General features: G+C 36.3%; 1 protein-coding gene across 1 annotated transcript; it reads right to left on the bottom strand.

Moving 5' to 3' along the window:
* Positions 1 to 4,562: 4,562 nt before the first annotated feature.
* LOC133186469 (uncharacterized) lies at positions 4,563 to 6,554 on the bottom strand. Its single transcript, XM_061321710.1, has one exon. It carries the CDS (start codon positions 6,552 to 6,554, stop codon positions 4,563 to 4,565), a length of 1,992 nt encoding a protein of 663 aa, XP_061177694.1.
* Positions 6,555 to 13,385: the final 6,831 nt, after the last annotated feature.

Here is a 13,385-nt window from a genome sequence, read left to right as displayed (position 1 = left end):
ATAGACAGAAGAAGAAAAGATTTTCAAAGAAATAATGCACTTTCAATATACAATCAATAGAGTCCCTCCCGCAGAACGCAGTACCCCTGACCCTGAGACCATATATTCCACAATTTTAGAAGAGGCACCCTTGACCATCGTATTCATGCAGATACCGGTAGGTTATCTGCTTTACAATGTGTATATATACACAGGGAGTGAAAAAGATTTTTGAAAAATTAATGCATTTTCACTACATGATAATTTGAGCATACTAACTCTAGAACCCCTGACCCTGGGGCCATGAATTTCACAATTTTGGTAGAGCTAGGGCTTAATGTTATTTTCAATCATGCCAAGTTTTAAACTGCTTGATGTCCAGGAGTAAAGAAGGTTTTTAAAGATTTCAATAATTTTCCTTCACTCAAAAATGGTAAAAATTGATTCAGCAGTTCCAAAGAAGAAGCTGAAAATGTTCAAATGTTAACGCATGGCGACGAACAAAAACAGCAATAGGTCACCTTAGTGATTCAAGTGACATTAGAGGTAGGATCAGGTGCCACGAAGGAGTAAGCATCCCCTGTCGACCGGTCACACCCGCTGTGTGCTCCTTGTCATGAGTAGGGGAAAAACCAGGGTTCTGGACCAGTGTCCTCCCATAGAGTTACTATGGAGGATCCTCCTGGTATCCTCCCAGCGTGTGAGGATACCCATGACGTCATCTAATGCATTTAATTAACAAATGAATTATGAAATATTAATTGAAATTAATTATATTTTGATTATTAATTACATAATTTTTGAAACGATATGATTCTGTCATGTGTAGTCGGAGTGTCAATTAAATTAATTATATAATTATACACACTAGTAATCTCAAAATGTTTCAAACGCATTCGATTCTAACACAGATTCAACTAACTTAAGAGTAACTTTTAAAGAGTTAAGGCTTTTATGACATTATGTAACCATTTTCATTAATGATATTATTTTTCCAAAAAGAATCATTTGAATTAGTCTCCCTATATCACAGAGTAGCCAACAAAGGTGTTATAGATAGTCCTCGCCAACAAAGGTGTTATAGATAGTCCTCGCCAACAAAGGTGTTATAGATAGTCCTCGCTTACAACAATAATTGATTCAAACTCAATCAGGAGTTGCACTAACAAAATTTGAATCAGTGACAAGAGAAAACATTTATTTTTTAATTAGATTTTTATTTTCCCCGTTACAATTATGAAGCATGGGTTGGAGAGCCATCCCATGTCCATTTTACAATGACCTACAGCCTAGTCTATAATGTACAATACATTTATTTACACTATGAGAGTCGTCTACCATCCATCATATCATACTTAAGCGATCTGTGTTTATGTACGCTCTTTCTGAAAAGATGGAATCTGATGATTGACCTGTCCAGGGTAGTGCACTCTCCTATATCATAGATTTGAAACATCAGACGCATTGATCCAAGAATTAAATTTCTTTGGATAATAAAACCATTTGACGAAATATTGTTTGTTATTTCCCTTTCCTCTAGTCTTTAATATTTTTTCAACTTTCCATAGATCATTGTCTTTCACATCCACTCTTTGAAGTTCTGATTGATAAAAAGATCCTTTGATTTCATCTCCGTCAAAATCCTCTACTCTGTAGACAGGTAAACCACCACGTAAAATCCTCTGAGATTTCGTCATATTCGCGAGAAAATGGATTCCTGAGATGGGTAAGTCGAACGTGGTCACCGATTTTAAATCTAAAAGGTTTTCTTACAGTCTTCGTCTTTTTAATAACTGTGTGATCCTTTGGCCAATACATTTTCCACCACACAGCTGTTTCATTTCCACTGTTGACAATTTTAGGAGTCATACCGATAGTTCGGTGATATGTGCTATTGTAGCTTTTGACAAAAGTTTGAAGTTTTTCAATATATGCATACGACTTTTGGTAAGTCATAAAACGATATATCCTCGTCTTCATAGTTTTGATGACCCGCTCGGCAATTGCTGCTTTGGTTTCATTCTGAGCATAAAGATGTTGAACATCATGATCTTTGAAGAGTCTCTGAACTTCCTTCGCTCGAAATTCCTGTCCTTTATCTGTTCGTATTCTTTTAGGTACTCTACCCTCCTTGAAAATGTCCTCTAAAGCAATGGTTACTGTAACCCCCTTTTTGTTTTCCAAAGGACGCATCCACAGGTACTTTGATAGAACATCGATCACGACCAGTACATACATGAATCCTTCGTTGTACTTGGCAAACTTGGCCATATCCATGAGATCTGTAGACCACTGGTCATCAATACCCGTCACCATTATTTTGTTTCGTTGAAAACGTCTCCGTAGTGGTCTTTGTAAGCTGTAAGCTTCTTGTTTTTGCAACCATTTCCTAATTTTGTATTTGCTAATTACATATTTACCGTCTTTTCTCACATACCGGAATAATTTGTCTGGTCCCAGAAAACTACCAGCATTATTTGGATTGTAATAAATGTAATCACGTAAATAGTTCTCCCAAGACATGTTTCCTCGTCAATCTCCAGCGGTAAAATGAAATAAAAGTTCTATATTACATAAATTTATGGAGGACAATTTATTCACCATTTTCATCCTCGGTTTCATCTTCAGAATCTGTGTCATCATCTTCATCATCTGTTTGTTCATCGTCTGTTAAATACATCATCTCCTCAAGGAGATGTTTGTACTTCCTGAGAGCCATACGAACAGCCGGTAAGTTTTCATATCCCTTTTTAAGGAACTTTTCAATACTATTCATTATTTTTCCGTGGATCTGTCCACCTTTCAAGTCTAAAATGTCCAGAACAGTTCTTCCAAATAGGTCTAAAAATGCAATAAAATTGGTTTCCTGCATTTTGTTATTTGCTTTATTTTCTGCTTCCATTTTAGACAATCCCTCTTTTCGATATTTTTTGAACTTTTCAGACCACGTATCCTCATTTTTAACCTTTGATCTTTTTTTCATTCTTTTGAAGTAGTCTTCTTCTGTTGATGCATTAGGAGAATCATCGTCATAGTCCATTGCGTATTCATCTGACTGAAAGATATGCTGCTTCTTTTTAAGTGGTTCCTCATAATCATCCAGAGGGAGTTGTCGTTTACGATTATCATTTTCCGGGCACAATCTCTTGACATGTCGTTGGAGGTCATGCGTACTATCAAATACGAGTCCACAATCATAGAACGCAAAGATGTATCAGTGAATTCAAAAGTTTGACTCTTTACTTCACCAGAGCTATTTAGATGCGTCCTTTCTTCTTCGGAAAATCTTTGCAAATGACTTGTTGTTTCTGGTTTGTGTTCTTTTATAGGCATGTCTGTGAAAATTTCAGTGCGCATGCGCATTGATTCAGGCGTTGTCGGTTTTAAATCTATTAAAAGATATCCAAAGGGTTTTTCTGTTGCTTCTTTGAAATGCCTCATCAATTGTTGGGTATTTCCAGGATACATCTGTCGAGCCAATGTCATCACTTGTTGTTTGTCTATTGGATTTTTAAACAGAACGAGATAATGACAGTTTCGTCTTTGGGTTGGATCTTTGTTGTAGAACAAGTTTTGGTTAATAGCGATGACTGAAAGGTATGACTTGTTGTTTCTGGTTTGTGTTGTTTTATAGGCATGTCTGTGAAAATTTCAGTGCGCATGCGCATTGATTCAGGCGTTGTCGGTTTTAAATCTATTAAAAGATATCCAAAGGGTTTTTCTGTTGCTTCTTTGAAATGCCTCATCAATTGTTGGGTATTTCCAGGATACATCTGTCGAGCCAATGTCATCACTTGTTGTTTGTCTATTGGATTTTTAAACAGAACGAGATAATGACAGTTTCGTCTTTGGGTTGGATCTTTGTTGAAGAACAAGTTTTGGTTAATAGCGATGACTGAAAGGTTTCTATGATGGCTTCCTTCAGTAAACAATTCATTGATCCGGGAATCCTTGGAGGTGCTTGACATCATATCATCTAAAATCAACACATTTCTTGTTTGAGGATTTAAAAAAGAATCCTCTTCCAAATCCATTGGTATTCCTCGAATGAATTCCACGCTGGGGAAAACCGTGTCCTTTATGACGTCATACAAAGGTTGCCACCGTTTATAAAGCCAAATTATCCGTTCTGGCGGGGGAGCAATTTTGGTTAGACAGTTTTGTAATAGTAATTTGACAAAGTATGTTTTTCCGCATGAGGTTGGTCCCGATACGTTTGCAGTAAATGGATGCTTGAATTGAAAAATCTGCTGCTGCTGCTGCTTAAGATGTGTTTCCTGGTATTGTTTCTTTGAAGCGTCATTTATCTTTTGTTGCGTTAAAAAGGTTTCTTCTTGCAGTTGATTGTTTAAAGTGCTGTATAACTCTTGCTGCTGCTGCTGGGTTAACATTGTATATTCCTGCTGTTGGTTGAAACTTACGGTATATCCTTTATCTTTCCTCGGGTGTTTCAGTTTCAAGTGACGCTGTAAATCATGAGGCCACACGTAAGTTTTTGGGCAGAATTTACATTGATTCATGATGATCGACGCTGACTCCTCGACTACAGAACATCAAATGACCAGTCTCTCTCATGTCACTTCTTAAATACTCAAAGCCATTGCATTATGGGAAATTCTCCAATGTCCAAGAGCTAATGTGTGAATTCCACCGTTCAATATATAACGTTTGTCATCAAAGGGGGAAAGAGATGTTTTGTTCAAGGCAATGGTATGTATCTGATGTTTTTCTGATCTAAATGTAATCATGGTTTCCATGTGAGATTCTCTTTGAGATAAACATTCTTTGTACGACGAATGGCGCATTTTCGATCTAATCACCGATTTGCTGACACCTTTAGCTGTGCGTTTTTCACTTGGTCCATAGGTAAGACTATACATTTTTGGTCTCAAGCCTACAAATTCTGTCATAGGCTCTGACATGGTTTCATCTTTCATTTTACCCAAGACCTTTTTGTTGGTGTCATCATATAGAAAATGATCACTTGGGTAATCGCTGAAATCAAAATGGTGCTTTACTTTCTCCAGATCCTTGTACAAGTCTTCTGTAAATATATTGTAACATAAGGAATCTGTGTCTGTGAACAGTAACTCTGCATTTCCTCCATATGTGTATTTGACATGGTTGTAGTGGAAATCGTACATCAGTACCTTTGACATTTCTAATATGGAAAATCCAACGTATATAGGGCGATTCAAGACAAGATTCTGTTTTGTAAGTTCCACCGATGCCAGATCTTTGTTGAATATCTTAAATGATTTGAACCCTGGTTTTGCTGTAACCTTAAGAAGCCTTTGCTCCCGGTGAATAAGCTGAATATCTACTAGTTTTCTGAGATTTTCCATTGTCTTTCCAAACACACTGTTATTCACTAATTTGTAGAAGTCTTTTTCAAAGTCATTCTTAGCTGCTTTTCGCATGTTTGTATTAAAGTCAATGTACTTTTTCAACCATGGCTCCTGTTGAAACGCAAGCACTTGATGAACTTTAGTGACCTTCATACCGAGTGATAAGTATAGCTGCAAATTCCTATAGTGAATTATGTAATCGGTTTTGTTGTGGAGATTCGGAACTAATTTTCGAGTTGATGTTTCAAGAAGATTCAGCTCTTTGAGTAGTTCTTTCTGGTAGGATGATAGCATATTTGGTTTCACTTCAAATGGTTCTGGTGCTAACGGATAATCACTGTGAAGGTCATGTAATTCTGCTGGATAATCAAGATCCACTGATAAGATGTAGCCTTCTTTAAAATCTTCACTGATATTTTGAATATCAAAAGAATTTATTTCCTCCTTGGAAAGCCATCGGAATCCGTGTGTTGGAAGAGCTTGACTCATTGACCATCCATATAAGTTGTTTGCATCTAGATACATGAGGTAATTGTTTGGTTGGCTATGATTGTAATCTTCTACATATGGATTGTTAGCTTTGGCGTATCTTTGTGATATCATAGAAATGCCTCCCATCAGACCCCTTTCAATGAATAGATGCATGTCAGGGTCTGTAAAAAGTTCTAAATGAACGTCTGTCATTTTTAGAGCCGCTTGCCATGCCAGTCCCGGGGCAGTGTAAAAATGTGCTGGGTCTAGTCCATAAATACGAAGACAAAGATTTCTAAAGTTTTCAAATACATCGGCTAAAAGAATGACGTCAGTTTCCATATAGAGATCGTGATAGTCTCCTAAGTCGGACATCTCAAATGTTTTCCAAACAGACTGTGCATGATAAAAATCAGCTTCTGACAAATCCTGATCATCAATACTACTATGAAAAGCTGATCTCTCTGGAAGACATTTTTCTCGAAATTTATCTATACTATCCATGTACTCGTAGGGATAAACCCCTTTGCGCATGAGTAAATTCATCTTTTCGTTAATTTGACCTGGATGCTGCTTTTCAATATAGTGATGAAGGTGCTTAAACTTCTCTACACCTTCCTTTGAAAGGTTTTTCACAAGTTTTTCTAGAGATGTTGACAGAAATTGAAAGGAATCAATGAAATCCAGTTTTCCCATTGAAAAAGATATGTACTTTTCATGGTTCTGTGGAATGCAGCTCAGTGTTTTGTTTTTCATTTTTCCAATTGCTTGCATGATTATGTGGGAGTCGTATCCCCTTAAATTGTGAAATAATACAGGTATGCGTTCCCGTTGTTTCAGGTTAAGGTTGCATGTATTATGTGCAGCACCTCGAACTTCCCAGTTACGTGGCAATGGTCGCGAACACGATCTGCACCCAATTCTTGCATACATATATGGCATTTTTCAGCAGTTTGAAACAAGTTTTCATCGTTTGTTGACATCTCAAGAGGCAAAGGGTTCCGGAGAATTTTCATCAACCTTTCTTCCACTTGCACCGTGTGGTCAACAGACGTTTCGGCAACATTCTCTCCTCGGTATGTCACGTGATCTTCCGTAAGATTGTCATCAGGTCCAACAATCTTATATGTAAACCCTGAAGGAGTGTGTTTTGCTAGCTTAGTTGTACTTGGCTTAGACAAGTTGGGTTGGCATGTTGAAATTTTGGAGGATATGCACTCAAAATCTGCATATATGACAAAACTTACTTTCCGTTGCTTGGAAACGTCAGAATAGCTCAGACACTTATTTTCCTCTGAAGGCATTTCTATCCTTTGAGCTCCATGCACTTTGCAATAAGGTCTGTGCTTTTCCAACAGTTTTGCTTTTGTAAAGCCATGTAAACAATAGCAGCAGTAGAAATACTGGCTGCGATCGCTGTTTTGATCTGCTAGAAGTCGATTAAAGTTTTTAATCCAGCAGTAATGTGATCGTTGTCCGTTTGTTGTCACTAAAAGATCTACGTGACGCTCGAAACGCTGCTTTGTCAAATGAATGGGATAAACATGTCCTTTTTCATAACCAAAAACATTGACAGATATGCCATTCTGGATTTCGAACTTAATAATGTCCTTCATCTGCATTGGAAATTCTATTCCAGTAAAGTCCAGTTCATCAACATATGGAACGTAATTTTAAACCCTTTGGGCATGGTGTGCTGCTGGGTGTAGCGCAGATAAGAGCCCATTGGAAGCATTTCTGATCTGTATTTTGTATTCACAATGGCTTTTTTGACTCTCAGTCTGATTGGCAGTGGGATAAAACTTGATCCTCGTAAAGGTTTGTATTTAGCGACATTTAAGGTCAATCCTATAATTTTATCGAGTGTCCAATTGCTACCCTGTCTCTGATACTCCAAAAATGAAGTCATTATCTTTTTGATGCTATCTTGTAGGCTTTGTTCCAAATCAACGACTTTTAATGCAATATGACAACGTCCATGAAAATGAGGCTCCACCATTTCCGTCTGACCTTTCGTTTCCTTTTTGAATCGGACTTGCATTGTTAAATACCATTTGATACTTTGTCTTTTCAACAAGGCAGCCCTCAGAATTTTCTTAATTTTGTCAAAGTTGGAATGTAAGAATTGAAGGGGGTCAAATTTCGTCTTATTTAAAGCGGGTAAATAGTAAACCTTGAGATTTCCATTTATTGATTTTTCTTCTGTAATGCAATCATTGGTTTCATTGCTTGTAAGGCCTCCTCCAATTTGATTGTTTTCTTGAGGTTCTGTTGACATCTCAATGTCGTTCTCGTCTACTGGAATGTTTTGATTCTCAGCACCGGAATTTGGAACACGTGTCATTGGATGCTGTATTCTCATGTGGCGTTGAAAGTTATCTTTTCTTTTAAATTGCATGCCACAGGTAGTGCATTTGTGCCCAGAACTTTTATGAGCTGACCTTAAGTGGCGATACATATTTGATGAATGTGTAAATGATGCTCCACACACATTACATATGACAGACTTCATTGTAGACAGCTAATCTGAAAATAATTAAAATAAACAAGTAATTAACAGAAAATTTTGCATTAGTATATATATATATATATATATATATATATATATATATATATATATATATATATATATATATGTATGTATGTATATATGTTTATATAATTTTATTTATATAGTACTGAACTCTGATTAAGAAACCAGTTTCAAGACCATTGCACGGCCATCAACATCCCTGTCACCAGGGACGGAGCTCCGCCCACCGAAGTAGGCTCACATGTACTTGAGTCGGACAGGTCTTCCCGATAATGACGGGGACATGTTACGTTAACGCTCTCCTGTCCGTTGTGAGCTAGTAACATCGCCCTATATCGGTACACCTTGTTCATGTGCAGCAATGTCTCAGAATTCATAATTTATTTCATATTGTTAATCATGTCTAAATTGCTTGTATTCATATTTTATTGTAATACTTAGACTAATTAGCGATGCCTCTTCAGTTGAATACAGTAAACCCTCTTTAAAGCTGTTTCTACAAATAAAAAAAAAAGTCAAATAAATAACAATTTAATAGATTCAAAGTGTTATTAAAATTAATTAAACTTTTTTCTGAGATAATCACAACCTAAAGAAAAACACATATCAGTATAATTAAAAAGTTTATCATTAATAACCACAACTTAGAAAAATCAATCTTAAAATATGATTAACTTTTATTTTAGATTATTCTTTAGAAAGAGTGACTTACCTGACCGTCTGGTCCACCACAAAGTGATGAATTTGATTATCATCGGTCTTTATATACCCGTTATACTGACTGTGAAAATTCTTTAATTTGATTGGATATTTAAAAAAAATGTTAACCCCAAAACTGATTTGATGCATTAGATGGTAATGACCGCTTCCGCGAGAAGACGCTTTTCCGGTGTCTCGCTTGAATTCTCTTGCTTCACGTTGCTATATACAGGGGTCATGGATAAGCGTGTATGTTTCTTTTGTGTGACACACATTTTATGAATATTAAGGACAATCATGAATAAAACTTTGTAACTTTAATTTGGATTAATCTTTTGACCGGTATGCCATATCAAACTTATGAAATGTATGTCGAAAACTATTGACACATTGCTCATTTTACTTTTCATTTTACTTTTCATTTATTGTCAATTTGTCACTGTTTTAAAATGATTGAAATGTTGTTAAGGGTTAAAGATCCGCTGTGAGGATTCTTGATCATTATAAAGTTCAAGTTCTGACACTGATGCAAACAGCTAGATAGTTTTACAAATAAAATGTCAAAATAAGCACGTTTAAAAAAACCAATATGGCGTCTAATTTTTGATTTTAAACCAGTTTAATCTTGTCCATAATGCTTGTCGTGACATGTTTACCTGTATTCTATAAATAGAAGTGGCGTTATTAACCAATACAACACACATTGCGTTCACCTGTGTTTCGCTTGACTGCAACTTGATCAAAACAATAAAATAAATGCATCGATCTTTTCTAATGTTTTGTTTAGTTTTATGTAAAATCCATATTACACAGCGACATTTTGATAAATAAATTAAAACATTTCAATTTACCTCAAATACCCAAGTGATAAGAGGTCACAGTCAAGGTGGAGTCTACAGTCAGGGGGTAGTTCACAGTCAAGGTGGAGTCTACAGTCAGGGGGTAGTTCACAGTCAACGTGGAGTCTACAGTCAGGGGGTAGTTCACAGCTAAGGTGGAGTCTACAGTCGGGGGGGGGGGGGGGGTAGTCCACAGTCAAGAGGGGATATATGTATTTACTAATAATTGACACTTGTTTAACTTTTAATTGATGATTCATAATTAATTTTTTAATTAAATTCATAATTAATTTGTTAATTTAATTCATTAGATGACGTCATGGGTATCCTCACACGCTGGGAGGATACCAGGAGGATCCTCCATAGTAACTCTATGGGAGGACACTGGTCCAGAACCCTGGTTTTTCCCCTACTGTCATGATCGGGCAGACAGAAAAGTCCGTTGATAATTCAGTGTTTAAATAATGGCCTAACAATTAGTATGAAAAACATCAGTCAGCATTCGACTTGATGATGAAATGTATATGCTGACAAAAAAAATTGATAAACATCGATATTATTTCGGGTTATTGAAACAACAAGATAATTTTTTTTTACCCACATTTTTTTCTAAACAACAATCTGCAGTAATAAAGAAATAAAGAAAGAAAGAAAATACTAGTACTATTCCAATTTCGATGTTTCGATTGTAAGATTATTTTATTTTTATAACAAAATAAAAAGAGACTATTGCTTGGTAATAAAGCCTCATAATTACCATCTCACTACGTACAACATTGCAAATATTTTATTATACATGCATAATTCAGAAAAATAACGTACAGTCAACAAACAGTGTAAATATCAATTTCAACTACAATTTTAATTATTGTGGCAGACTATCCGGAAGGCACTGGATGTTGATTTTACATAAACTGTTTTTAGAGCGATCAAAATAACATCCTTTGAATCTGAACACTGGAATGTTTTTTTTTTGCCTTTTGTTTAAGAAACTTCCGCCTCACTGTCCGTCTCATCAGTTTTGGAAGTTTTTCCAGCATACCACTTATTAGCGTAAATGGCAGCAACATTCATATACAGAGTAGTAGAGTTTCTTTTTCAGGTGAATTCGCTCGCGTGGCGCAGTGGTTGGGGCGTTTTTCTTTAGAGTCGCTGAGTAAGAAGTTGATACTTGGGTCGCGGGTTGAATCCCACTGCGGGACGTGGAGACCGTCTTTCGGATGAGATGGATTTAACCTAGGTTTCCAGTAGCAGTAGTTACTGGCACGCACGAAAAAGATCCATCACTGCGCAAATGCCGTAAGTGTCGAGAACAGGTCTAAATTTGCAGTCCTCCACCAGCAAGTGGTGGCGTCTCAATATGAGTGAAAAATTCTCGAAGGGACGTAAGACAAACAAAGAAAATTTCCAGGTATATTAAAATCGGTTAAGATGTTAATGCATTTTCCTCCATGTTTTCCTGGGCGTTCGATACTGTAAAATTCCAGTTCCTACAAAGCTTTCCGTAAATACAGCTTTAACAGTTACAAAAAGTATTGGAGGTAAAGTTTTAGCTCACCTGATCAGAAAGCTCAAGTGAGCTTTTCCGATTACAATTTGTCAGTCCGTCTGTAAACTTTTCACATTTTCAACTTCTTCTCAAGAACAACTAGGCCAATTTAACATAACTTGGTACAAAGCATCCTTGGGTGAAGGAGAATTAAAATTGTTAAAATATGAAGGGCCAAGCTCCTTACAAGGGGGAGATAATCAGGAAAAGACAAAAATAGAGTCGGGTCATTAAGAAAAACCCCTGCTGACGGATTTTGCTCAAAAAAAATTTACTTACACAGTCCAAGACTTATGAACATGGTGTGTAGCGTTTACACTAGTAAAAAATTATGCAGATTCCAAAACGACGGGTGATGGTAAATTGCAGAAAATCATGTTTTTATCCTTGTTGATGACATCAATCCCTTCATCAGTGCTGAATGAAATATGGAGAATATAATAAATGGTAATCAAGTTCAAAAGACTAGTGAAACAATACAAATTTGGAGCAGCGCAAACACGGACCTCTAAAAACATCAGAGGTAGGATCAGGTGCAAAGGAGGAGTAAGCATCCTCTATCGACCGGTCACAACCGCCGTGTGGTATGATAAGGAAGGCAAACAAAAAAAATCCGTAGAAAGTTCAGTGTGAAAACAATGGCCTAACAATCTGTATGAAAAACGTTGATTGACTTGTTGATATTGTCAGTCAGAAACTCAAGCATCTTTAAAATATCAGTTTCGGAGTACTTCTGTGTACAATGTTTTTATACAAAATACTTTTCAAATGACCAATGAGAAGTAAACTCAACAGATCCATTTTAGGTCACCTGAGACATTCGGGTGACCTATTGCTATTTGCTATTCCTATTTGTTTTTGTCCGTCATCTTTCGTCGGTTGTAAACTTTTGAATATTTTCAGCTTCTTCTTTGGAAACGCTGAACCATTTTAACCAATTTTGGAATATAGCATCTATGGGTAAGGGGTATTATGAAAATTATGAAATGGCCTCTGACCCCCACCCCGGGGGCTGAGGGGTGGGACTCAATCCATCAAAATTAATGCAATCTTTAAAACTCTAAACATCAAGAAGTCAAACTATTGGCATGATTGTAATAAACATTGAGTCATCTACCAAAATAGTGAAATTCATGGCCCCAAGGTCATGACCAGGGGTTCAAGTGCTAGGGCGGGGCTCTGTTGAAAATGCATTATTTATTAAGAAATCTCCTCTGCTCCTGGGTATTTAGAAAACAAACTTAATGCATAATTATTATGACCAAGGGTGCCTCTTCTTAAATAGCGATTTTCATGGCTCCTGGGTCAGCGGTTCTAGATCTGGTGTTAGGGCGGGGCTCTAATGAATATAATAAAAATCTTAGGAAGGTCTTTACCTCTGTCCATGAGTATTAAGCAAACAAACAAAATACAATAATATGAATGTAAATGTATAAATTTAAATGTGCCTTTCCTCTGCTCCTTGGCATGTAGGAAATAGAGTTCAAAATTGTAATGTGAAGCAAATGAGATTTACTCCCCTTTACACAGGAAAAATGTCAACATGTGTTAAACATATGTTAAACATGTGTTCAACATATGTTTTTACACATGTAAAACACATAAAAAGAGCACACATGTATAGGGTGTTTATTTTTACACATGTTCAACATATGTATAACATATGTGAAAATAAACACATGGTATATTTATACATATAAAACATGTGTTGAACATGTGTAATATACACGTTTTACTTTATATGTGAATTACACATGTATAATATTACTGTTGTCCTTATAATCATTTTTACTTTTTTCTTGTCTTTCAATACAGTTAATTTAATCATGCATGGTGATTGAATAATTTGTCTGCAGTAACTGTTAGCTGAATTAGAAGGTCTACATCTTGGTTGGTTCCTTGTTGAACAGAATACAATGACACATCAGTGTATTACAGGGTCAGCTCTGCTCATGCAGTCCATCTTT

This window comes from Saccostrea echinata, unplaced genomic scaffold (assembly GCF_033153115.1).
Source record: "Saccostrea echinata isolate AGI-Se365-2 ecotype Australia unplaced genomic scaffold, CSIRO_AGI_Sech_v1 ptg000014l, whole genome shotgun sequence".
Taxonomy (NCBI): Eukaryota; Metazoa; Mollusca; class Bivalvia; order Ostreida; family Ostreidae; genus Saccostrea; species Saccostrea echinata.
The sequence above is the reverse complement of the archived record's forward strand: the minus strand, read 5'-3'. Positions and strand labels throughout refer to the sequence as shown.